The sequence below is a fragment of the Podarcis filfolensis genome (assembly GCF_964270895.1).
Source record: "Podarcis filfolensis genome assembly, chromosome: 4".
Taxonomy (NCBI): Eukaryota; Metazoa; Chordata; class Lepidosauria; order Squamata; family Lacertidae; genus Podarcis; species Podarcis filfolensis.
Window position 1 is genome coordinate 70899095 of NC_139607.1, and position 26314 is coordinate 70925408.

The 26314-nt window shown below is 42.4% G+C and overlaps 1 protein-coding gene across 1 annotated transcript; it reads right to left on the reverse strand.

The window, feature by feature from the left end:
* Positions 1 to 7114: 7114 nt before the first annotated feature.
* On the reverse strand, positions 7115 to 25859 carry TMEM45A (transmembrane protein 45A). Its single transcript, XM_083611742.1, has 6 exons — positions 25509 to 25859; positions 15757 to 15952; positions 13934 to 14146; positions 12096 to 12280; positions 10102 to 10247; positions 7115 to 8639 (listed from the first exon to the last, which is right to left on the reverse strand). The coding sequence occupies exons 2-6, from the start codon at positions 15941 to 15943 to the stop codon at positions 8546 to 8548; spliced, it is 825 nt and encodes a 274-aa protein (XP_083467868.1). The 5' UTR covers positions 15944 to 15952; positions 25509 to 25859; the 3' UTR covers positions 7115 to 8545.
* Positions 25860 to 26314: the final 455 nt, after the last annotated feature.

Here is a 26314-nt window from a genome sequence, read left to right on the forward strand (position 1 = left end):
CATGTCTGAAACCCCACAGAAAAAGTCCTGAAACCATTTTGTGCCTCCCAAACTGACCTCAAATATTTCTCTGCAAGGTAGAAGGAAAATGGAAAAGCCTCCCCATTCGTTCACAAATCCTGTCTTACGGGTATGGCTGTGTATAAATAGGGTGAGCCTGTGACCTGGCTCAGGAACTAAGTATTTGTCATTACAAAAGACTGGCCAGGCTCCCCAGGGTATCCAATCAAGTGACCATTAACAGGTCTGCCAGACAGGAAATAAACAACACACTCAGATTTCTGTTGTAGACTGCCCTTTCTGTGATGTAGGTATGATGTATCTGGGGGGTGGTCTTGAGCTACACCCCTTCTGTGATGTATGTATGATGTTTCAGGGGGTGGTTTTGGACTTCAGGGTAGGCAATTTAAAATGTCTATATAAGGGCAGGCACACCTTTGTTCAGGGTCCTCCTCCTTTCCTGCTTGTGAGGGGAGCACCCTGTTGCAACATTTCAATAAAGATCAAGCTTACAAGCTGCTTTGCTTCTCAGTATTCTCTGGTTGGCCTCTGTTATTTTCTCCAACTGATGGAGAACCTACAAAGGACTCTGTAAGGGCTCTTGTGTTCTCCATAAGGGAATAAGGGCAGATTTTTGTTCATTACACTCTCCTCCTCTCTTTGCAAGGAGAGGCTCTTGGGCAATGTTTGGATTACCAGCTCAAAAGGCAGCAAGGCTGTGTTCCCCCTCACCCACTGCATTTCCAATCACATTTTCACATTATTGTACACTTCAGTAAGCTAAAAAGGTAAAGGACCCCTGGAGGGTTAAGTCCAGTCAAAGGCGACTATGGGGTTGCAGTGCTCATCTCGCTTTCAGGCCAAGGAAGCCGGCATTTGTCCACAGGCAGCTTTCCGGGTCATGTGGCCAGCCTGATTAAACAGCTTCTGGCGCAACGGGATACCGTGACTGTTATGTACTGAAGTTCTCACCCTGGGCCAGCAGGGGGATACTGTAGATAGTTTTCACTCAGGTCCACGTCAGTTATTTTAGGTGGGAAACCCTGGGTTGTTGTTGCTACAATGTTGACAGCCGGCTGCCTATAAAAGCAGGCCAGCTGAGCTGTTTGCTGTTCAGTTCTGTTCCAGCTTACAAATAAAGAGCTGCTCTGGAGAAATCGCTGTGTCGTCTGCTATGTTCGCCCACAACTTAACAGTGACGGAAGCCAGAGCGTACAGAAACGCTGTACGGAAACCGCAGTATGGTTGTATGTGCCTCCAAGTCACCTGCTGTCTGTCCACACCAGTGCTGTGAGTGCACTGGGTGCAGAGTAAACAGAAGTGTGTACACAGCCTTATCAGTGAAGGAATAAAAGGAAAGCAATCCCTACTAGGCATGCTCAGCCAGCTCTTCCCTGCATGCGTTGTGCGTCTGATGCAGGCAACAGCCAATATGTGGGGAACAGACTTGTGCATGTAGCAAATGGCAAGTGTGTGTTCTTCATGGCTGTGGCCCATCTTTTAGTACACCAATCTCCACTAACCGAACAGGAATATAGAAAGCAGCCCAAATCACATCAGACCATTGGTCCATACAGCCTGCAGCCTCCCTTCTTTAGCATTCTCCTCCCCACCTTGTGTATAAATATGAATAGAAAGATGAGGTGCGTGAGAAAGAGAAAACGAAAGCACGGAGAGATAATTGTTGTGCATGTGAGGGAATGAACAAATAGTGTGAGGATCGGTGTAGCCAGAATATATGTTGTGGGGGCAAGACACCCACCTGTCATTGTCGTCCATCTGGCTCTGCCCAGCATTGGTTTTTTTTAAAATTACTTTCTTTTGACCCCAAGTGCTCAGAAAAATCTGTCAAAATCTTTCTACATTTAGTTAAGTATTTTTATTTATTTACTTGGCCCCCCTCCCCTCTTTCTACACCCATGGGTGTGAATGAGTGGGGAGTGGTTTCCCAAGAACAAACAGCAACAAAAGCACCTTATTACAGCACTACGCACAGTGACAAAAGGAGGAAGTGACTTGCTTTTATTTGCCAGTTATTTAGTGCCAGTTATTTGAACCCTGTTGATATCTAGTATTTCTTATCACATCTCAGACTGAGAACTTTGGACTGAGTGTATAATGCAACATAGTTTAAAACTGACAAAATATTCACATTCCAGCACTTAATGTTTTCCATGGGTGTGCATAAGCGACTTAGAGATTTGGCTGGATCCTACATTTCTGTTCCTGGGACACAAGCTCCACATTTATTCAGTGTGCGTGGTGTGACAGCACCCATCATTTGGGAAAGTGAGGCACCTTGAAGACCATTGCATGGGCATATGTTGACGCACAGTGACCCCTTTTGCTGGATTGGGAAATATATTCTTATGCCAGAAATGTGTTGTGTGTGTACACATGGATATATAGTTACTACAGCAATATACTGTAGTTTACAAGCTTTCAGATGAAGGCTTCAATAGGCAATGCCTTCTTGTCTATTTTGTGGCATTGTGATTTCACAAGTAGCAGCATGCCTGCTGTAGACCTGATTGTATACAAATACAGTGAGCGGGGCTGGTGAAGAAATTTGATGTCACATTTAACAGACATTGCCTTTCTCATGAATGAGTATAGCCACAGGGTGGCAGAGGTATAGGATTAGAGTTTTCCTTATCCTAGATGGACGGCTTTCCTAGGTTGATGAGCCCCATCTGCCTTGCGTTTCCCTCTACAGCTCCTGCAGTAACCGCCTTCTTAAACATTGGTGGTCAAGGCTGCCCAAGTCTTGGTCTTGCTGGCGTAGTCCAAAGTAAAGCAGAGTGATATACTGGGCATCAGCTTGGCTGGAAGGAGGCGTACAAGGCACCATCCAACTGTCTTAGGAACTCTATTCCAGATTTGTGTAGGGTTTATGCTTTAGCCTTTTTTTGTCTCAAAGACATCCTGCAAGGCAGCAGAGGTTTAGGATCAGAGTTTTCCTTCTCCTAGATGGGCTACCTTCCCAAGGTGACAAGCCACATGAGCCCCTCACTTCCTTCTACAGCATGTGCAGAAACCACTTTCTTGACCGTTGGACCCACTATTGGTCTCGTCTGCTAGAACCTGTCTTCACATGCAGAGGAAGTCTCTAATTCACTAAGGGGTTGAGACCCATCAGCTACCCTCATCTTGTTTAGCCAGCCAGTTGAAGCCATTTCCTGGGGGGGTGTGGCTGCTGTCACATGCTGACAGTTTCTAGGAGCACAGGTGAGAGCTGAGTGGGCACCAAACTACCCCAGCAGGAACATGGCGTGTCACCCACCAGAAGTACTACCCCTCCCTTACACTCCATACATCCCAGACTTGAGCACAGCCAACACAAATGAAGATTTACAAGTGCCCCATCATCTCGCTCTCTCTCAACAATAATATACATATGACAAGCCCAAATTTTATTATGTTGTTATAAACCCATTTCTCAGGGTTTGTGTTGTTGTGAAATCAGCTTCCAGGGCAGAAAACTTCTGCAGCAAAAACAGCAAAAAATAATATTTTTTTTAAAATTGTGGCACCATAAAGAACAACGTATTTATTGTGGGCACCATCTTTTGTGAACCATAGTTCACTTCTTCAGAAACAAAGCTAGAACAATAGCGTTATCCCCAGTTAGTGGTGGGCTGCAGAATCCCATTACTTTAAAAAGAATTTTCAGAGATTCCCCCCCCCCCATTTCATGGCCATTTAGTTCCATTCTCTCTTTGTCTCTATATGTAACACACACACTGAGAGAGAGAGAGAGAGAGAGAGAGAGAGAAAGAGAAATAATAGAGGGTGACGCCTCATGTATCTGATCTGTGGGTTCTAATCTATGGAAGATTATGCCACAATAAATTTATTAGAAAACACTCTGGCCTGCCTTGTTTGTTTGTTTGTTTGTTTGTTGAGTCAGGGGTGGTGATTCTGTGGCCCTCCAAATGTTGTTGGACTACAAATCCCATCATCTTTGACCACTGGCTATGCTGAATGGAGATGATAGGAGATGGAGAGCAACAACATCCAAGGGCCATTAGGTGAGTCATAATTAAAAGCCCATTTTTTCAGCTGTTCTTATCAGTCAGTTAATAACAGAAACAAGAATGTTGTCTGCATTTTACTGTAAACTGATAACAAGTCATATGCTATAACAAAACCATTGGTGTGCTTCCATGCTTATGGAGGGATCCATTCTTGCCCCCAATTCGATCTGTATCTCACTCATGCTCTAAGTAAATGTGTTTAGGGCAGGCATGCCATAATTACTTTCACCAGTACATTTATTTTCTAAATCCGGAGGTTCAAGTTCCACATCAAATATTAATGCATGTATTAAGACTAGGTTTGATTTCACAGCTAGTAGAAGACTGCCCGCTCCACCCTTGAAAACTTGGAAACTGCAAGAAAGTGCTTTCAGAAGCAAGACATTTAGTGCTATGGAAAAGCACTAAGGTAATAGAATCCCTGCAATAACATTTACCTTTTCATTCATTAACAGCAAGCTTCATACTAAAAGCACTTAATGCTCATTTTTGTTAGCCAGTTGTGCTGGGGAGGTGGGGCCAATGGTCTTAAAAGCATTGCTTTAGCCAGTGAGCCTTTTCCAAGAGATTTGAAGGCACTGAATTGGAAGGACAGATGAGCCACATTCAAACGCAGCTTTTTTCCTTCCTGGGGCTTCCATACACAATGGAACCCCCAATTAAAATGGCTTGGGAACATGTAAGAACATAGGAAAAGCCCACTGGATCAGGTCAACAACCCATCTAGTCCAACATCCTGTTCTCACAGAAGCCCATAAGAAACCTGCATGTGGGTATTTGAGCAGAAAAGCTGAATTCCAGCAACTGGTATTCAGAAACATTACTGTCTCCCTCCCACCATGGAGACAGAACACAGCCATCATGGCTAGGAGCCATCAATAGCCCTCTCCTCCTCGAATTTGTCTATGTCTTGAATTATGAATATGGAGCTCCCTATCTGCAAGATGTTCCCACACTGGAAACCACATAGATCCATCAAGGCAGGGATGGAGAATCTATAACACTCAAGGTGCTGTTGGACTACAACTTCGTTCATTGGTCATGTTAGCTTGTGGCCAATGGAAGTTGTAATATCTGGAGGGATGCAAGGGTGTAGCTTCTCTAAAACATTAGTTTTAACAGCCATCCCATCTTCCCAGAAAACTTTGGTTGTAGTTCAGAGGGAATGGGAGAACCCCTGAGAATTCTCAGTATTTCAATGAACCACCATTCCCATGATTCTTTGAAGAAGGGTGTTTTGTACTAAGCTTGGATCCTAGAACAATAGGCAGGAAGGATCCCAGAATGTAACAACTGATTGGCCTGCGGGAGCAGCCCAATCAGGCTCCAGGAGGGAAGCAGAATCAGCCAATCAGATGGGACCCATTGTGTAACTAATGTATATAAAGCCAGAGGTTTGGGGGGAAATTCACTCACTGTTTCACGAGCTGCAATAAAGAGCATGAAATCACTACGCAACTCCAAGTATATTTCAAAGGCTATGGCAGTTAAAGTGGTCTGCCCCACAATAAGTTGGCCACAAATATATTAAGACTGATCAAGCTTTGGATGAAGACGCAATCACTGGTTTTCTCCTAGCATGATGTGGCTTGTTATCAGCTTGCACTAAAAATACTAAGAACATGAATGTTTACATCATTAAAATTCTGAAAAGTGTATCTGAAGAAGTGGGCCTTTAGCTATGGTGCTTTAATATTTAATCTGGATTTCCTCTTACCACAGAAAATCCAGTACATAAAAGGAAATCATTATACATCCAGTCACTGCTGTTTTGGAAGCTTCTTATCAGATTTTTATTTTTAGGTGGGTGATTTCTCATATGTGGTATGGATGTTTTTGGTGAGTGGCTGTTATTGAGGAGCAGGTGTTTGTACATCTGCATATCTATATGCAGTGCTTGGGGGGGGGCGTAGGGGTACGCATACCCCTAAACATTTTGTGAATTTAATGGGAGAAGAAACTTTTATTAAAAAAATTATTATTATTTAGTTTCTTCTCTAGCATATTGAATTGTCAGTTCCATTGCTACTCCTGATGGCAGCCTCATTTTCTGTCACAGTGTTTCCCGAGTCTCAGATGGAAGCAAGCGTTTCATGTGTGAAGTAGGAGTTGGAATCTAGCACGGTGATTGGTCAGTTTCGTTGTTACCACCTCCGATGGCGGCTTCATTTCCTTTCCTGGCGCAATGCATGTTCTTTGTACTTTCGTCACTTTACTGTATTTATTTTCCCCGATTTGAACAATAAAATGGTGATTTTTCTTGAGTCAAAATGAGAGTACCCCTAAACATTTTTTAATAGGAAAAAAAGCACTGTCTATATGATTTGTGGTCTTTGAATGAGAATGTTAATGCTGTGATTTTTAAAAAAGGCATAATGTATGAATGTTTATTTTTTAAAATGTAAGTTGCTTGGAGATTTTTTTGGTTGAGATTCCTGCATTGAAGGGGTTGGACGAGAAGACAATCAGGGTCCCTTCCAACTCTATGATGATAATAATAATAATAACAATATTTTTAAAAAGAAACCCAAAAAAACCCACCAAATTAAGATAGAACTCTTCTCCCACACACCCAAAAAGCAAGGCTCCATTGTGCTCAAGATAACTAAGGTCAGGTAATGTTTGCTCTTGCAATCTTCCTGTGTAAGTCACATGAGCATAGGTACAGACATACCTGCTATCCCCACATGGAAAAAGGTTGTGGAAGATGGAGACATAGTTTTTGAAGGGCCAAAACACACAGCATGGAAACATTTTCTCATTGTTCACTGCTGTGGATGAGTAACAGGGATATACATATGAAAAGCAGAAGACTTAAGCCACATGTGTGTGGACTCAAGCCATTCTCATAATTGCATCTGCACACCTCAAATAAAAATCATAATTTGCAGTTTACTTCACTGCATCTAATGCTGAAATCCTATGCACATATATTTGGTAGTAAATACCCATTGAAAACAGAGGCTCTCCATTTTAAGGACCTGGCTGAAGGATAGATAAATGTCCAGAACCTTAGTACAAGTGGACTAACAATGGAACTCAACGAAAGGGTAAAAAAACAATCCAGACTACAAATGTTGCTTGTTTCAAAGTAAACTGGAACAATTTATTTCAACATTTAAAACCAAGTTATTATTCATAATTTTAAGTAGCTGCACTAGCCTGAAGGATCCTTCATTGATTACTTGATAAACAGAATTCTTCTTCCTCTCTACCAAAAGATTGCTGTAACAATAACTTTTGGTGTTTAGAAAGTGCATATGAAGTAGAAATCAAAATGCTCTTGTCCATTGGTAGAGGAGTCATTTAAAGTTGGATTTCCTAAACAGAACATATGTGCATCCTATTAAATCTGCTAGACACACTTGCCATTTTATGTCCCACATACGCTATTCCCAGCCGATAATATACTTACTGACAAGAAAGCTAAAAGGCACGCTATGTCATACGGTATTTCCTGAGTATAGCTTCATACTGAGTAACGTGGCACAAATAAGGATACTTCTAAATGGTGCTTTCCCAGTAAGCAAACTCAAAAGGAATGAGTACTACTTCCAGGAAGAGGCATCTGCAAGTGAGGGAGGTAGCAGAGCCATAGCCCTCTCCCAAACAGTAATCACTGTTTGCTTTGAGTATAGGGATAGGGAACCTGTGGCTATACAGAGGTTGCTGGACTACAACTCCCATCCTACATGATCATTGATTGGCCTTGCTGTCTGTGGCTGATGGGAGATGGAGTGCAACAACATCTGGAGGGCCTCATATTCCCCATGCCTCACAGAGACATAATGACTTTTCCAAGGTGTGGTCAAGCTTCATGGTCAAGTGGGGATTTGAACCCTCTCACCCAACTCTACTACACACTGAGTAAATTCAGAGCAAAGGCTCTAAGATATACAGCAGACATATATGCCTTATTTATATAAATGGACTCTGCTACAAGGTAAGTAACAAGTCTAACATAGTGCTTACAATCATCCACCATTTCAAGAATACCATTGTGTCCTAAGTCACAACACTAACTTTTTTTTTGCACAAGATTTGTAATGCAATTAGATCGTACTCGATAATAAATAATAATAAACAAAGCAATAACTTTGAAAAATATAAATTTGCAAGATACACTTTGGACAGACAACAAATTATTCTTTATAGTTAAAAATAGATGTGCACATTTTATGACTGGATTGGTTTTAAGATGTATACAATCAGTTTTATGCAACGGCAGGGTTGCATTTGATTGCCACGTGTGGAAATCTCCCAGTTTACCCAAGAGCAATGAAAGAATAGCCCCATAATAATGGTCTGGATTGATTTGCACATGACAATGTCACTCCAGCCTACTCATTAGCAAAACATTCTCTTTCTACTTCAAGCAAAGGGTAAACGATGCACTAATGGAAGTTTCATAAATTAATGCAGAGTCTTAATGATGTGATAAACAATGCCATTACAAGTCAGAAATGGAAAGAATAGGTGCTAAACCTTAAGAAAACATTTGTGCTGAATTAGATCTCATCTTCTGATTCCTGATCTCGCTCAGATGTTTTCAATAATCCAATTTCCATGGATGGAGTTTGTTTTAGTTTTGTGCGAACTATCCTGGAAAACAAAGCAGAACCATTTGGGCTACATGTTCACCCAGTTAAGTGTCAGGAAATCAACACCTATTTGATATCAAACAACATCCTCTGAATGAGAAACTTATATTCCTGGTTTAACTGTTTTCCAATTATATATCCTGATACAGTGTCATATATATCTACAGGATCCAACTATTCTAAAATATAGAAGAGTTTTCTCAAGTGCACAAATGAATGAGCTGCCTTCAACAGTATTTGAGGGTCATTTAAAGCAAAATCCATCCCAAAATCATCTATGTCCATGCAGAGAGGGCACTTCTGAAACAGTCACATATAGCTTTGCTCTTTTTAAGATATTTGTGTAAAATAGTTAATAACCCCATTATCAGCTCATCCAGGGCACTCAGCTGATTACTAAATGACTTTTCTCCCTGTGGTGTGAGCCAATGTAATCTGGTGACATCAGAGCCTGGAAATTTTCATTAAAATAAAATAAATGTTTCATTTTGTATAATTTTTAATTGAAGTTGGCAATCTTACCTTAGTTGTTTATATATATTTGTGCTTTGCACATGAATTGCAAAGTCCCTGTCATATATTCTAAGCCGGGTAGGAATCAAGTGGGGAGCTGCCTATTTTATACGGGATTACCATAGTATGAATGTATACCCCAAGTCAATTTACCAACGCTTTGTCACACTTTAAAGTGCTCATGGATGGTGCCTCTACACAATCGTCAGCTATCCCCTCCTCAATCCCCTGTACCACAACCTGCACCATTCAGCAGAGTCCCTCAACCCTTGGCAGAGGCAGGAAAATAACCCTCCAGCAATGTGATGGGTGCTGGAAGTCACCTGATCTCTAGTCAGTTGTGTCACTACTGCTTACAGGGTGCAGAGTGGGAGGGGGAGGGGGTTGTGAGGCTAGGATGCATGTGCTCCTGCTGGTCCATTTCCACCATTCTGACCTCATCCCTCACCCTCTACCTCCTGGTAGGCAGTAGTGACACAACTGACCTGAGGGCCGGTGAGGAGCACGACTCTGCCTATCCTTTTCAATGGCATTTCTCTGGACCCAACCATATATCTAGGGCTGGGTGCTGGCATTTCAAATAGACCCATGAGCAAAACATTCATGCATCTTCCCTGATCTTAAACTTTGAGAAGAGACAGACTACAGGAAAGAGCCTCACAGAGTTCAACAGACAGCTACCTCTTTCAGAAGAAAAAGAAATGCACATTGTTCACTGCTACATAAATGACACGGAGGAACTTTGCTTATTTCCTAGCGAGGTTGTGAGAAAACAGCAAAGCCCACTTGGATTGTGCTAATGGTTGCAGGCTGACATATGGAGGCCATTGCAGTTTCACATTCCTCCAGAACTGGAGTAGCCAATTTTGCGTAGCTGAGAGTTTTGTTATGTTGAACAACACTCTAGCATTTAGTGGCAAGTTAAATGAAGCTCTTCGGAATTTACTTACCAGCTGATTACGGTGTAATTCAAAGCCATTATTAGAAGTGCAAATGCATAATGCCAGCAATAGCACATGGTGATGAACATGATATTATTGTGGTCCGTTTGGTTCCATTCTGGACCCCCACTTGGAGGATAAAGTACAAATCCAATCTGTGGTGTCAAAAAAAGAACATGTGGCAGATGATGGATATGTTATTGCAAAAATGTATAAAGTTTTGTTGAAATTTGAAACAGAAGAAGAACTAATTAAAGAATGCATGATTAAATGGGCAAACAAAATTGGTTATAATATACAGATGGAACAGTGAGAGTATATGTGGACTAAAGGGTTAAAATTCACATTGTGTTATGATTTTAAAGAGAATTTTTATAAAACGATGCCTCATTGGTCTATATTTTGAAAGATGTAACACACACACATATTTTTATAATAACACCAGCCCAAAGAAAGTAACTTCACAGTTACATTTTTGAAATGCTTCTTAAATATAAATTTACAAGCAGAAGTAAAAGAAGATAAGTCTCAATCCCAAATCTACAGAGGAACACCCTGGAGAAGAGAATACATTGGTGAATTCTTCTATGGTACTGAACATATTTACAGTGGTACCTTGGGTTAAGTACTTAATTCGTTCTGGAGGTCCGTTCTTAACCTGAAACTGTTCTTAACCTGAAGCACCACTTTAGCTAAAGGGGCCTCCCGCTGCCACCGCACCGCTGCAGCATGATTTCTGTTCTCATTCTGAAGCAAATTTCTTAACCCGAGGTACTATTTCTGGGTTAGCGGAGTCTGTAACCTGAAGCGTATGTAACCCGAGGTACCACTGTATTTAAGCTTATTTATGGAAAGCTGCCTTCCCTTCTGAAACTTATTCTGCTGTTGTGAACTCTTCCATCTGTCAAAGAAACTCTGCACCTTTTCTCTTTTTTTACCTAGATGTTTTCCTTGTCATAATATATACTCTCAAACAACAGAACTGCGCCTACGGACAAAGTGGCATGTACAAAGCTAAACACAGAAGATTTACAAAACAGTAGAGTTCAGAGTTTCATTTAACTCCCTTGCCCTGAGCTTTGAAGCAATAGTGGCTTCAATAATGGGGCAAGATATAATCCATCCCAGAAATATGAAAGTTTGCCAGAATGAGTACATTGTTGTGCCACCTCTATTCAATAGGAGAAATGGTTGGTTACAAACAATGCAGCTGTCTGATCTGCAGTGCAGTATTTGAAAGACAAATGAACAGCTCCAAACTTATCCATCTAAGGACCAGCCCTCCCATTTTTCAATCTCATCTTCTGGGCTGCTCCCCCAAGAGTGTCGTTTTACAGCCTTTCATTTTCTCCCCACAAGTATCTCAGATAGGCCAGATCCCTGTTGCAGAGTGGACCAGGCATGGGGCCTGATTGATAGGATCCCTATTGGGTTGGGTGGTCTGAATCCTCCTCTGACTCAGAGGCATGGTGTAGTGGTTAGAGTCTTGGACCAGAACCTGAGAGACCCCAGTTCAAATCTCCACAGCTGTGAAGCTCACTGGGTAACCTTGGGCCACCCACTGTCTCTCAGCCCAACTAACCTCACAAGGGTTGCTGTGAGGATTAAATGAGGAGGGGGGAAACCATGTGGACCTCCTTGAGCTCCTTGGAGAAAAGGTGGGATATAAATGCAATAGTTAAGTACGTTTCTGTTGAATGCAGGCATGAGAAAGCAGGCTTTCCTGTGAAGGCAGAAGATGATGAATGAAGAGGAAGGTGGTGGCAGCCTCCCTCTGTTGAGTACCAGGCAGCCATCAATGTAATAAAGCACAAAGCCCCAGAGTGACATAACGAGCTCCAATTTCAATGGTGACTGCCTGGTAATTAGAGGAACACCAGAATATGGGGGGCAGGGCAATGGTATCAGCTCCCTAAGGATACTGCTGGCTGCTGCTAGGCCTGAAATCAAAGTTTTCCTGGGAATTAACTGATTACGAAGGCAGGAAACATAGACTCGCTCACCTGCCAGAACCAGCTCCCCTGCAGTATACAAAGACTTGTTCGGAACATCTCAAGGACAATGACGCCACGGAAGAAGACCTCCAAGAAGATGCAAGCAGCTCCTCCAACGACGGCCACTACAAGTAACTGATGAACATGGTAATCTAACATAGGTCGCCCGTGGATGTGGAAATAAAATAAAAATCCTGGTAACAAAGAAATGAGAGGGTCTACTTTTGCTTCACGTATTAATTTACTGAACAAAATTTCTGTTACAAACCGTAATATTTTGGTTTTGTTTCAAGTAACCTATGTGTATATGCATGCATTATTTTAGAAAAGTCAAGAAGTGCTCAGGTAATTAGAATTTCAGTAGGGAGAATCCAATATCCCACCTCCCTTGGATACTAGAGGGGAGATAGCTGAGGACTCCCCAAGTCTGCGGTGCTAAGGGCCAAAATAGAAACTTGGTAAAATGTAAAGGTAAAAGGTAAAGGGACCCCTGACCATTAGGTCCAGTCGTGGCCGACTCTGGAGTTGCGGCGCTCATCTCACTTTATTGGCCAAGGGAGCTGGCGTACAGCTTCCGGGTTATGTGGCCAGCATGACTAAGCCACTTTTGGCGAACCAGAGCAGCGCACAGAAACGCCGTTTACCTTCCTGCCAGAGTGGTGCCTATTTATCTACTTGCACTTTGACGTGCTTTCGAACTGCTAGGTTGGCAGGAGCTGGGAACGAGCAACGGGAGCTCACCCCGTCACGGGGATTCGAACCGCCGACCTTCTGATCGGCAAGCCCTAGGCTCTGTGGTTTAACCCACAGCACCACCCGTGTCCCAAAATAGAAACTAGACGGGATACTAATTAGCAACCATGTCAGGTTCATGCTCCCTCTCTGTAACTAATAATAGGTGTTGGGGACTATTTTAAATTGCAACACAGAGCAAAGCAGTCCAGTGGGGAAGCAATTTTCATCAGGACTTGGGCAAGAGAGGAAAAAATTAAATCTTCCCTCCATATGCTCGACACCCCCTAACCCCAAGTTATGGCAGGAGTAGGGGGAAGTACGAACGTGAACCCCACTATGAAAGTTTTGATGTACACATTTTCCCTCTATTTGTTTGCTGAAAGATTTATACTCTGCTTTTCAGGGCAAGACTCATCACAAGGCAGCTTACAGAACACCAGCACCAAACAGATTGATAAAATGTGGACAAAAATATTGGTTGTGTCCCCCCAAAGGTTTTGTTCTTATTATATTTGTAGACACAATTTACATTAAATGCTGAGGTATTTTCATTTCATAAATGAAAATGCATGTACATATATGTGCTTTCCTATTTTTTAAATATTTTGGAAATATGGCAACCCTAAAGTCCATGCTTCTGTTCTAAATATATTGTTATCTCAAAGCAGAGAGCCACACTCATCAATAAGTGTGTTATGTCTGGGATCGCAGTATACATACACACCATGATGTCTGCTAAATTAACTTAAATATAAGGAGCCTTTAACCCTACTTCAAACCCCAAATCTTTAACTCTTCTATCCTGCCCTTAGTCTGCCTAATACGTAAAGATAGAAAGTTCATTATTCAGCTCCATTAATTCTCATTCTTGACCTTTCCTTCAGCCTCTCTTTGTCGCACCCTTTCATACATGACTATATGATGTGCTTTTTCTAATGCAGCTTTTACCAACCTGGGGCAAAGCAGGTTTATTGGGTGTTGCAGACCAACACATCTGGAGGGTACCAGGTTGGCAAGTGCTATGCTAATTGATAACCTTTCATCTTCTCATTTTTGTGTTAAGAGTTCAGAAAAGATTTTCCTCCATTAACAGTATGATACAGTCAACTCACCTTCCACAAAAACAGCAATTGAAAGCATCAACCTGTCCAAGGCTACTGGTAACACATTAGTGCTGTGCACCACAATGTCTACCACCCCTGAGATGCCATAGAAAAGATACATGGTTGCATGCTGCCAGTTCATTAGGTGATCCCATTGTTTCTCTTCATAATTGTATAACTTCAGATGTGGCCCATCAGGAACAAACTGCTCGGCGATCATACCTGTGTGTGAAACAATGGCAGACTGTGTCAACAACCTTCTTATTCAATTGCTTGATTAAAGACTAGTTAAAGCCTTTTAGCATCACTGTGGTAATGGCAGCCTTTCTCCTTGCTTATTTCGCAAGAGCTGAAAATTCAGGTCAGTCCTTCACGCATACCTCTTGGTCTAGTCAATGCTACTGCCCACAACTCCATTTCATATCTTCTTTCTTTAGCACTATTAAGCATCTGGAACCACAGCTATGAACCCCAAAAGGAAACTTGACACCATTCCGGTAATGGACTGGTTGAGAGCCAATGAACTTGAAGCTCGATCCACACAAGACTGGGGCACTGTTGGTGGGTGGTTCCCTAGACTGGATGAATGTGAGGCTGCTTGCTCTTGATGGGGTTCCACTCCCTCTGAAGAAATGGGTACACAGAATGGGGATACTTCTGGATCCACTGCTGTTGTTTGAGGCTCAGGTGGCCTTGGTAGCAAAAAGTGCCTTCCATCAGCTTTGGCTGGTGGCCCAGCTACACCCCTATCTGGACAGGGATAGCCTAACATCAGTTGTCTATGGTGTGGTAACTTCCAGGTTAGATTATTGCATCATGATGAAGGTGGTTCGGAACCTTCAGCTGGTACAGAATTCAGCGACCAGGTTGTTCACCAGGGGAAGACAGTTTGAGCACATTACACCAATCTTGACCCAACTGCATTGGCTGCCAATTAGTATCCAGGTTCAATTTAAAGTGCTGGTTTTGACCTATAAAACCTTAAACAGCTCAGGACCGTAATACTTCAAGGACCATCATATAAACCGACCCAGAGATTGGGCAGAGGAGGAATGGTGGAGACCTCATCCAGGGAGGAGGAAGAGGAAGAAGACAATATAGATTTACAACAGGGGTTTGTGGGAGGTCACAGCTCAGAGGCAGATGAGGGAGAAAGTTGGGAAATCATGGGAGAGCCAAAGCAGAAGTAGGCTGACACGTTGTCACTAGAAAGCATTCCAGACTGTCCATCTCCCAGAACCCAGCGAGCCTTAAAAGTAGGAGAGCAAAGAGCTCGAAGAAAGAGGGCACTTAGCGGCACCCGTAGAGGAGGCAGTGAGAATGACGAATGAGAAAGTGGGAGAGACCGGGGGTGGAGATTCACTTGGGACAATGCCATTATCCAAGAGGCTGGGTTCTATAGCCTCTCTCTGTAGAGTTTGCAATAAAGAAAGACTGTAAAAAACTTTTCCTTGTCTTTATACTTTCCTGGGCAACCAGCCAGGAGCCACTGACAGCATCCTGACACAGTGTCATCATCATACAAAGCCTTTCTTTGTGTACCTCCTCCATGTGAGGTCTGGTGGGCCATTTCTGTGGAAGCCCTCCACTCATGGAGTGGTCTCCCCCAGGGAGGCTCACTTTGAACATGGGACCTTCTACACAGAAAAAAGATGTTCTGCCACTGAGCTATGACCCTTCTTCCATTCAATGACAGACAGAATCCACACTACAATTTGTTTTACCATTAATGCATATTGTTTCAAAAATAATCATGGTTTGTATTGTTATTCATGAAGACCCAAACATCCTCAATCCTAACCATTTTTAAATGCTAAAGAAAACCAACTTACCAATAAGGGCAAAGGAGGCTTTGGCTATGCCTTCTGCTATTTCTAAGCGATGAAATCCTGCCTTGGAACCAATGGAAGCGTTCTTTTTCCTTCGACAGAGGTACTTCAGTGGATATTTCACAGACCACCACAGGCCAAAGATAAGGAAGAAACTCCCAGGAAGTGCATGACCTTTAAAATTTGCCATCCTTTCCCACTGCACAAAAAGATACAGTCAAAGAGTGTTCTTCAGTAAAGCGTTCCTGGGAGAAACCCATTACTTGTGGCTCTAATCTTAAGTTTCAGTCTGCATATAAACATATTCCTGCAGGAGGTGGCTTTACAACATTTGCTTGTCACGTGGATCCTCATTATGTTGGACAGATGCAGCCTTGGAGATGGTGGAGAGCCTAGTGTTATAATGCTTGGAAGATCTGAGCTCTCCTTTAGAGCAGGGGTGGGGAACCAGATGCGGCTGGGTCTCCTACTCTCACCAGCCCAAGTCAGCATAACCAGTGCTAGGCTGCAAGTCCTAGAACATCTGGAGAGCCACAGGATCTCCACTCTTAGAATAATAAAATTGTAGAGCTGGAAGGGAACCCAAGGGTGATCTACTCCAACCCCCTGCAATGCAGGAATCTCAGCTTGTATTAAAAGATATGTACATATGCACTTCTCATTGAAACAGTCTGATTCCAGATTCCTTTCAACCCCTCCTCAATGCTGCGATCCAAATTCCCTTTGTACCAGGCTCGGTTTTGTATTTTATTTTCATAGCCAGAGCCCCTGTCAGTCTCAACTGGCCTACAGAAAGCCCTAGGCTGGTGCAGCTATTTGCCTGCCCCACCACCTTCAGCTGCTATAAGCAGCAGGGCTGTGGATGCTGTGGTGCCCCCCCTCCAGCTCCATTAGGCTCCTCCCCCCCCCCCCATGTTCTCTAACTGTGTTTTGGACTGCAGCCTAAAGCTTCTAATGAGCTGAGCAGGTCCTTGAAAATTGTTACAACATGGAAATGGCTTGTTAAATGGAAAGTAAATGCAATTAAAGTGTCTGTGAACATGCGGGTTGAGTGTTAATCTTTAACGAAGATTGTCAGGCTCAAAAATCAGCATTTTTCGCTTTTATTGCTTTATGGCCGCTAGCTATTTACCCTTGACCCTGATAGTTGGACCCATTGTCCCTATGAAAAGGCAGTGCCCACAGCGAAGTTGCAGGTAGACCAAAGAGGCAATATTTAGAGGCAACATGCAAAAAAGAAAAGCTAAGCAAATGAATATTTATTTTACGGCGGAACACAAACAGCAGCTGATTCACCACCCAGATTCAAATTTCTCTACTGAAAAACAATTGTGACTGTATTGGTGAGATATGCCCTCTCTCACGACTGGCTAATTTTTGCTTCTTTTAAAGAAAACGTTTCCACTTGGAGACATGGGGAAGTTAAACAAGAAAAAGATTTTATTTTACAACAATGTTAATAAAACAAGAGATGCACCAGGAGATGGAATTATTTCAAGAAGCATATATATGTAAAATTCAGTGGTAGTTACAGGCTTCTAAACAAGATGATAAATGTGCAACTTATATTTTCTTCTGTTCCTTAAAATAAACACTGAGGTGTAACAGCTTAGGTCTTAAAGCTTTGGTTCTGAAACAAGGTAGTACTTTCTGTCAGTCCCCCAACCTTCAATAAGTCTCCCTCCTGAGCATGGGTGTAGCTAGGATTATTGTTGGGGGGCAGGCTTTTGACAGGGGGGGCAGAACCTCAGATTTGCGTTGATTTTGATTAATTTGGGGGGGGCAGCTGATGTAGGATATATAGTCCTTCTCTTTAACAAATATTTTCTTTGGTCAGGCTTGAATAGTCATACCCAACATACATCTAGGTTTGCTTTGAATGGTCAGGCTTTTCTTCTTCTTCCTGTCAGTAAATACCCAGAATAGCAAAAAATATAAATACATCCCTGTTAGTTTACTATTTTAGCCCAGGAACACATTTGCAGATATATCTGAAGCAGGGAGGGTGGGGAGATTAGTAGCAAAGTTCAAAGGCACTCCTCACTATAACCAAGATTAAATTGAAAGGGAATATTTGCTGTGGTGACGCCACAGCCATTTTATATATGTTCACCTTGTGATAACCACAGAAACGTCAACAACATAAAACTAACAGGCACCATTTTACTTGAGGAAAGGAAATTCCTACTTCCAAAAACTTGAAACTCTCTGCTGCATTTGCTGCAAACCCCATTTACCAATTCCTCTCTACTTTACATTTGTGGAAGTCCAACCTAGCACACTTTTCAGAAGGTGCATGAGGCCTCTCTGTTTGAGCTGGTCTTTGGGTCCAGGTGTTAGCTGAAGAAGGCTGGGAGGAAACTAGTTAAACTAGAAGAAACTCACTGATTTGTTTACTTGAGTTTTCCCCTTCCCATTGGGGAAGTGGTAAGCTAAAAATCTAAAATATGTGTGTGTGCATGTTCAGCTCCAAAAGATGTGCGTGTTCCCACATTCCGGTTTGGACGCCCTCCCATCACATGCCAGAGGTGGACTTGGTCAGAGGCAAAAGTAGGCCACAAAAAGTAGGCAACAGGTTGGTTTCTTCACTTTCACATACCTTTCTCTATTCTCTCTCCAGCCAAGGAAGAGGCATTATTAGCATTCAAGGACACATTCCAGCTAGGCAAAAAACACTCAATGAGGGTGCAAAGCAGAACAGTTGAGGGGTGTGACTCATGAAAGTTTGTGAGGCTTGGGGAATTTTGAGGGCCACACAGATGTTGCATTTGACTCCCGAGTCTGAGGTTCCCCATCCCTGAGTCACAAATGGCATTTATTTGAAAGTTGAAATGGGAATACTTCAAAGCCTGTCCGCATGATTGATATACCATCAAACCTCGGTTGTTGAACATAATTCGTTCCAGAAGCCAGTTTGGCTTCCAAAATGTTCAACAACCGAGGCACAGCTTCTGATTGGTCGCAGAAGCTTCCTGCACTCAAGCAGAAGCCGCGTCATACGTTCAGCTTCCAAAAAATGTTCAAATACTGGAACACTTACTTCTGGGTTTTCAGCATTCAGGAGCCAAAACGTTCCAAAATGGAGATGTTCAGGATCCGAGGTTTGACTGTACTACTGTTGTCTTTATATGTGGCAATGTTTTTCTTCTCTTTTCTTTCTGCTAGCTAGCTCTCCTTCCCTTGGTTTTTGATCTTTCTGAAAGCCATTGAATTTATTCTTTGTCACAATAGGCACTGCAGGTGCACAGACTAGGCAGGAAAGCTGCCCCCTGTGCCAACACATCAAAGGCAGCCAGTTGATGTATACTGAGCCTACAAACAGCTTGTATTCAGGAAGCAGTTATGAATGATGAACACCTTTAGTCATTTTGACGTTTTCTTTTTGTGCCTGTTCAATGGCATTTGGATGTTAAATATCTGATAAGTCATTCTGTGCTTTAAGCATCTTGCAAATCGCTTTGAGATATCACCAAGGCAATTAGCAACCACAATAAATAATAATGATTGCAGTTACAATGAATTCAAACAAACAACAGCACATTATTGCAATGTTTAGTAAACAAAAACATGGGGCTCAAGAAGCAATAAGAATCTGGTAAAAATGTTGAGACAAATTCCATTTTGCTTATAAACATGCACAAATCACAAGATCAACATTCATGCTTTTCCTGCTCCCAAAAAGGCTGTTGATGTAATCCTAGGCATGTTTACTCGAAAGTAAGTCTAAGTGTGTGGCTAACTTCCAGATACATGTGTAGAACATTATAGCCATGCAGCGCAGTCCTATATGAAGGAAGCAGGGTGGATAAAAATCAATGATTTTAAAAATAATAATAATTCAAAAAAATGGATTTTTTAAAAATTTAAATCAGATTTTTTTTATTTAAATCAGAATTTTAAAATAAAATGCTTTTGGAGAAAAAAATCTTTCTAAAGATAGTTTTCTATTTAAGTTACATTATAGTCCAAAGGCTATTCATCAGGAAATAAGGATTTGTTTTAACTGTTTCATGTGTGCTAAAACTCAGTCTAAGTTGTTGTTTTATTAAAAAAATCGTTTAACCACATCAGTTAAGAAACATGGATACAATGCTATTGTTTTAGTTAAATAAATTGTTATTAAGCAAGGGACCACTACTACTAGAGCCCTTTCCCCAGTTCTCACCTGGTTAGGTAGAGCACCTGGGTTAGGGCATCTCAACACTCATCTATGCAATGTTGAACAACTGATGATCAAATAGGTAGCCTCACATTATCACCATGACCCTCCTCTTCCCATATCCAGCAGACTGGACAGCCTAAAAAGGAACCCCACAATTGTCCTCTTACTATGCACCATGCCACCGATACAAGTCACAAGCCTCAGCCTGTACAGTGCAAGAAGAAACAATGAGGTAGAAAGTAAAGTGTCAAAGGCTGCAATGGGTGTTGGCACAGAAACAGCCAAAATTTGTGGGCCAGAAGGAGAGAAAGTGTATGCAAGCAATCTGAAGGAAATGTGGTCACCAGTCTCTGGAAGAATCAAACTGATAGCACAAGTTATAAGGTGTAATATGTGCCCTTTGTTCCTTTTCTGTGCCAGTTTCGTTTATGGTATTAAAAGACCTTGCAATTTACTGTGTAAACCTTAGAAGATGTCAGACTCAAAATGGCAGACAACAAAAGTGCTTTTTAAGGAACTGATGACTCCAGTAAGTCTCTCAGACTTTCCTTCTCATTTTCTGGCTATCCAAGCAGGTTTGTAAATATTGGCAGAACCTTACAGTACAGGCATCTTTAAAAACAGAATGTGCTGTGTTAAATCACTGTAGTACAGAAATAATGAGGGGTTTTGTTTTGAAATAACTTTCTCTTAGATATAGAGCCAAAACTGAATGGGGAAAAATATTGTATGGAATAATATAGTCTTCTGACAAATAAATGTTATCTATCTAAAAATAGTGTGTGTGTTTCTTCTAACACCACTGATAAAAGGTTACTGTGAAACATATATTTTACAGTAACCTTTTCTTAGGAGAAAAAGATAACACTATTTTGGGGAAAATATATTTATCAATGTTTGACTTGTCTCCAAGCTCAGGGGCACATCAAACACTGGAACAATCTTTTGTGACTGTGCATAAATGTTTCACAATCCCTATTCATTGAAATCAGGAAGCGGGGTAGAGCAGTGGTTAAAAGAATGAACTGGAACTCAGATCAGCAAGAAATTCACCAAGTGATCTTATGTTAGGTAGTATTTCTCAGCAGAATTCCCAATTATTTCATGATCATACTGGCTTGTCCTCAGAGTTGTTGCGTGAAGTGATCTTTATATTACCTAGGACAAGAGTGGGGAACCCTGAGCCCACCAGCCAAATGCGGCCCTCCATGTCTCTCCGTTTGGCCCTCGGGATTCTCCCCAAACCACACCTTCTCTCCCAGGCCAGGCTTTCCACCTTTCTCAAGGCTTTTGACAGGCTGAATTCCGATAATGTCTCCTGCTTGCCTGCATAGAGAATACAAAGGAGTGTGTGTGTGTGTGCGCGCGTGTGCGTGCAGGTGTGTGTGCGCAGAAACTACCCTACTGTGCAAAATGTAAAATTACCATTTATTGCTCCACCCACTTTTGCCTCTAGCCCCCCCCCACACCATTTGCATGTGGCCCCCGGCAGGGAATGTGGCTGTCAGCTGGAAAAGGTCCCTCACCTCTGCCCTGACTACATCCCTGTGGTTGGACAAGACTCGTTCTGTTTGAGGACTAGGACCACTGGGGGAAAATGCAGGGAAGCATTGGGGTGTCAATAGGAATTCTGTATCCATGTTTTATCACGTTCAGGACCAGCAATCCATGGTTGCGTGCTGTAACACGTGAACAAATCTTGAAGATGACCCCAACCTTATTGTATTCAGTTTCCTTGGGGTGCGACTTGGTATTCTCCATGGGATTCTGGAACCTATGTGGATGCTGCTTCTCAGGGTATTTAGGTTTGTGCCATTGAGGTTTTGTCTATAATTTCCGGCTTTCCCTTGGTATTGGAAATTCCGAAAGGACTGGTATAGCGAATAAGGTGTGCCACTTTGAATACTTTCCCCCCTCTGTCTGTGTGATGAGCACCTTCCTCTTGTCTTAGACTCTGTTAGGATATCCTTCAAAGCATCATCTCTGAATACACTTTGAATGGGGTGTGTGCTTCTCAGTGTTTCAGCCACAGAGCCTAGCATGCCACCATTTTTGTATCTATCGCATGAGCGGCAAATTGAATCATATCCAAGGTTGTCTCTGCAATAAACGTTGCTGACTTTATTAACTTATGGGGTGTTTTGTCTCACCCTGTTTTGAACGTGCTGTGCATTTTTTGGAAGATCCTCCAGGCAGGTAATGGATGTTCTTATGGAATTTGAAGATGTGCAAGACGCACGCATGGAGAGGGCAGTCACACTGTGGACCTTCTTAAGAAGAAGTCAATGGATCATCTTTAATGGGTCTAAGGTATAAAATGTTATTGGCCAGTGGAACTGACTTCCTACATTCCAGAGTGGCTGGGGAAACCTAGCGAGATGGGCGGGATATAAATAAATTATTATTATTATTATTATTATTATTATTATTATTATTATTATTATTATTACAGGTCAGCAGTTAAAGAGAACTATTTGTTTTATTTCATTAACCTCCACTTGTGTGCACACTGCTTGTGCAGCTGAGTTTCAATGCTCTTTCCAGGGTGGACAAAAAGAAATGATTAATTTTTTAAAAAATAAAATGATTTTTTTTTTATTTAAATCGGGTTTTTTGGATTTAAATTGGATTTTTAAAATAAAATGCTTTTGGAGGAAAAATCTTTCTAAAGATAGTTTTCTATTTAAGTTACATTATAGTCCAAAGGCTATTCATCAGGGAATAAAAATTTGTTTCAACTTTTTCTTGTGTGCTAAAACTCAGTCTAAGGTGTGTTTTTTTAATTAAAAAAATCGTTTAACCACATCAGTTAACAAACATGGATACATATGCCATAATGTTATTGTTTTAGTTAAATAAATTGTTTAATTGTTATTAAGGAAATGATTATTTTTCTCCTTCCAATAAAGTACAGCAGAAAAGTTGTCCAGATATAAGCAATCATTTCATAATTATCTGTCTATGTAGTTCTAATAGTATAACCAAATCAGTAATTTTTGATATAATTGTAAAAGCTAGTCTGAAAATTTTTTATTCCAAAAATGAAACCTTCATCTGGTTGTAAATATTAAGATTATACTAGCAAGTATGAGTCTTTCTGTAAAAAAAATGATTTAAATCAAGTCTTACTGACTAGTGATTTAAATCATGATTTAAATCGTGATTTAAATCAATTTGATTTCAATCAAATCCACCCCGGCTCTTTCTTTTTCTTTGCAGGGTTACCTTGCTCAAGATTCCACTGTTGGCAATTTCTGTTGTTTCATTGCTGTTGCAAAGGTGGAAAACAATAGTCTGCACATGCACACTAACCAGATACACTGGAAGGAGGCACATTGCAAGCTTTTTAAACAAATGTTGAAATTTGCAAGAGGCTGGGTTGCTTGACAGGAGCCACATGTGCCTCTGGTGACAGAGGAGTAAGACCTAAGGTAACCAAATATCAACACATGAGAGGCATGTAATGACTCTCTTGAAAAAGGCAATGGGAAGGTTTGACTTCTTGGGGAAATTTGACTTGCACAGAGCCATCACTTCATTCTTCCTCTTCTACCACATGAAACTCTGTTGGGTATGAAGTACTAGCCTGCAACTGAAGCAAACTATCCCCATTCCCATCAGCGCTGTCTAGAGAAATCTAGAATGGAGTAAGAGACTCGGTGCCCCCAAAAGGGAGAATTGTAGCATGTGGCGCGTTATTACTGGAGAGCTGCATCATGGGGGGGGTGTCCTTGTATTGGAGATGATAAATGGGCTTAGTTAGTAAGAACTTCTTTAATCTGTTCCAGAACTTGAAGAGAGAATAAGAAGCCCCTTGCATTGCCCAGTAGCATATCCTATCTTGTTGAACCTGCCTTAAGCAGAGGATTGGTTCAGCTAGACATGGGCCAGGCAGAAGACAAATCTACAGCAATTGGTGATATCTCAGGAATTTTCAGTAGATTGGCAAGGGGTTTCGGATTCCCATTAGTTTAACAATGGCAACAACAAAATGGCCCCCTACACACATGCTGAAAAGCTTTAAGAATCCCTGATCTGCAGAAACTCTGGGGTAGATTTTGCATGTCACCCCAAAGCAGCTGCCCACCCCAATCAAGTAAATAAATAAAAATACTTTACTAACTGAACAATCACATTGCAGTTAGCTTGGTTCTGCACACACACCCCAACATAAATCCTGCACCCACGACATAAATCCTGGCTACACCCCCAAGCCACCATTTTGCAGCTGCCCACACCTGGAGCAGATGAACTGAAAGATCCCTTCCACAATTCTATTATTCACCACAGTAAAATATGCAACAGCATTCCTTAGGGGCTGGTGTAGATAACGAGGACATGACCCAGAAGGTCTACATTACTTAGTACTTGCATTAATTTATCCCTTGAATTAGACAGCCATCTTTCATGTTACAGACTTTGTTCACCATTTTCTCTACCACCTGAAATATCTGAATCATATTGGGCAGCATGGCTGTGGCAGGGACGATTCTGTCTTAGGGAACTAAGTCGTAGCAGCTTTTCTCGACTTCCATGACTTTTATGAACTTCATAAGGGGAAACATTGGTTTGCAGAATCACCTTTGATATAGAAAGCATGCTTTATAGGTTAAGATTTAATAACAGTAACAAAAAAAACTATGCTGAAATATCCTATTGTTGGGGTGATAATATTTTGGGGTCATATTTTCAATCGGAAAAAAGGTGTTTCCAATTACTCTTGGGAGCATTCCTGTGTGTCATAACAACCCAGGCTAGCATATAAAGGAACAAGCAAGCTATAGACCTGTATCTAATATTTTGTGACATGCTGTATTGTATTTACACATAGATCAGTTGCCATCAACACTTGACTCATGCTGAAAATATCTGCACTGCTACCATGGTTAGATCACATCCTTGTTGTTGTTGTTGAAAAAAAACCCCATACTGGTCTTGAAGGCAAAGGCGCAACTAAAACACGTTAGTTAATCTTCAACAAGTTTCCCTATTTATTTAGGCACACTGAGTGTTTCCCACCAAGCCCCACAATATATAAAGAATAGAAGGCAGGCCAAATAACAGCAAACATGAAAAAACTATTCTATACACCACTCTCCCTTGATTCCGCAAACTCCGGTGTAGCGGGGAAGGGAGTCGACTTTCCAGGAGCCACAGAGAAAAAGACAGCAGCCGGCGGGAAGTTCTCCTGCACAGTCCCCAACAAACTGCGCCCAGGGTGCGAGAAAGGCGTTTAACATTCATTCCGACGGGACTTGCGCAGGAGAACGTCCCGCTAGAATGTGAGAAAGGCTTGAGCGGAAAGTTTCCAGCGAGAGATGCTCAAAGACGTGCGTCGACATCGCTGCAAATCATATGTAAATGCTTTTCCTACTCAGAACTCCATGGGAATCCAGTTATTCCCAGATAAGCGCAGAACTGCCCGAGTAGCGCTAAACTCAAGATGGGAGACTTTTGCGGCGTGAACGTGCTCAGGATCAGGCAGCGAGCAGACGGGAGAGATCCACTCCGGAGCAGACGGGAGAGATCCACTCCCTCAAATCTGTGGAAACGGGGGAGGGAGAACCACGCAATTACAAGGACTAAGGCTTACCGAACTTGGTCTGCTTCTTTGCAACTTTTTTTGCAAAATGATCCTTACTGTCCCAATTGGGAACCTCTGAGAATCATTTAACCCGCGGCGCTCCGGCGACTTTCAGGGATGCGGACGTGTGGGTGACCTCATCCCTCCTCAGCAGCAGCTACGAAAGGCTGGAGGCGATCGTCGTCCGGGAAAGATGCATCCGCGCGGCGGCTCCTCCCCGCTCCCATCCCGCCTCCTCCCGCTGCCCAGAGATGCGCCTCTTCGGGCCAGTGGCGCCGCTGGGACAATCAAGCCGGCGCCTTCTCCCTCTCTCCTCCGCGCCCGCCTCCCCAGCCGCGTCCCATTGGCTCCTTCTACCCCCTCTCGCCTGCGGATGGGCTGGAGGAGACGTCCGTCTGCGAGAGAGTTCCCCGCCTCCCTGCAGCCGCCCTCTGCTGGGGTAAGAGGGGCACTGCCTCAGGGGCTGCAGTGATGTGGCACCGAGGGGAGGTGGCCAAAGGCAGGGAAGGGGAGAGACTGTCCCACAGGCGAGATGGGCACAACTGGCGCCCACTGGCCCGACTGGGAATCACGGAGGACTACTGCCTTGTGAGGAGAAAACGAGGGATGCTCTCCTACCAAGAGTCAAGCGAAGATGTTCTCTCCCTCCTCCCTCGTTGTGGGCACTTTTGGGAGTCCCAGAAGAACAGCCATTTATTTCCTTTGTAGGAACTCCTGCTGGTCTTAAGAAATTGAGAGAGAGAGAGAGAGAGAGAGAGAGAGAGAGAGAGAGAGAGAGAAAGCACAGCCCTCTGGATTTTTCAGGAGAACCCTTT

What these genes read in the sequence shown, in the direction of transcription:
- TMEM45A (XM_083611742.1), bottom strand. Translation starts at nt 15,943, where the DNA reads ATGGCAAATTTTAAAGGTCATGCACTTCCTGGGAGTTTCTTCCTTATC. An exon ending in AATTGCTGTTTTTGTGGAAG is followed by an intron (nt 12,281 to 13,933) that starts GTGAGTTGACTG and finishes CTTTGTTACCAG; the next exon opens with GATTTTTATTTTATTTCCAC. An exon ending in AATTACACCGTAATCAGCTG is followed by an intron (nt 8,640 to 10,101) that starts GTAAGTAAATTC and finishes TTTGTTTTCCAG; the next exon opens with GATAGTTCGCACAAAACTAA.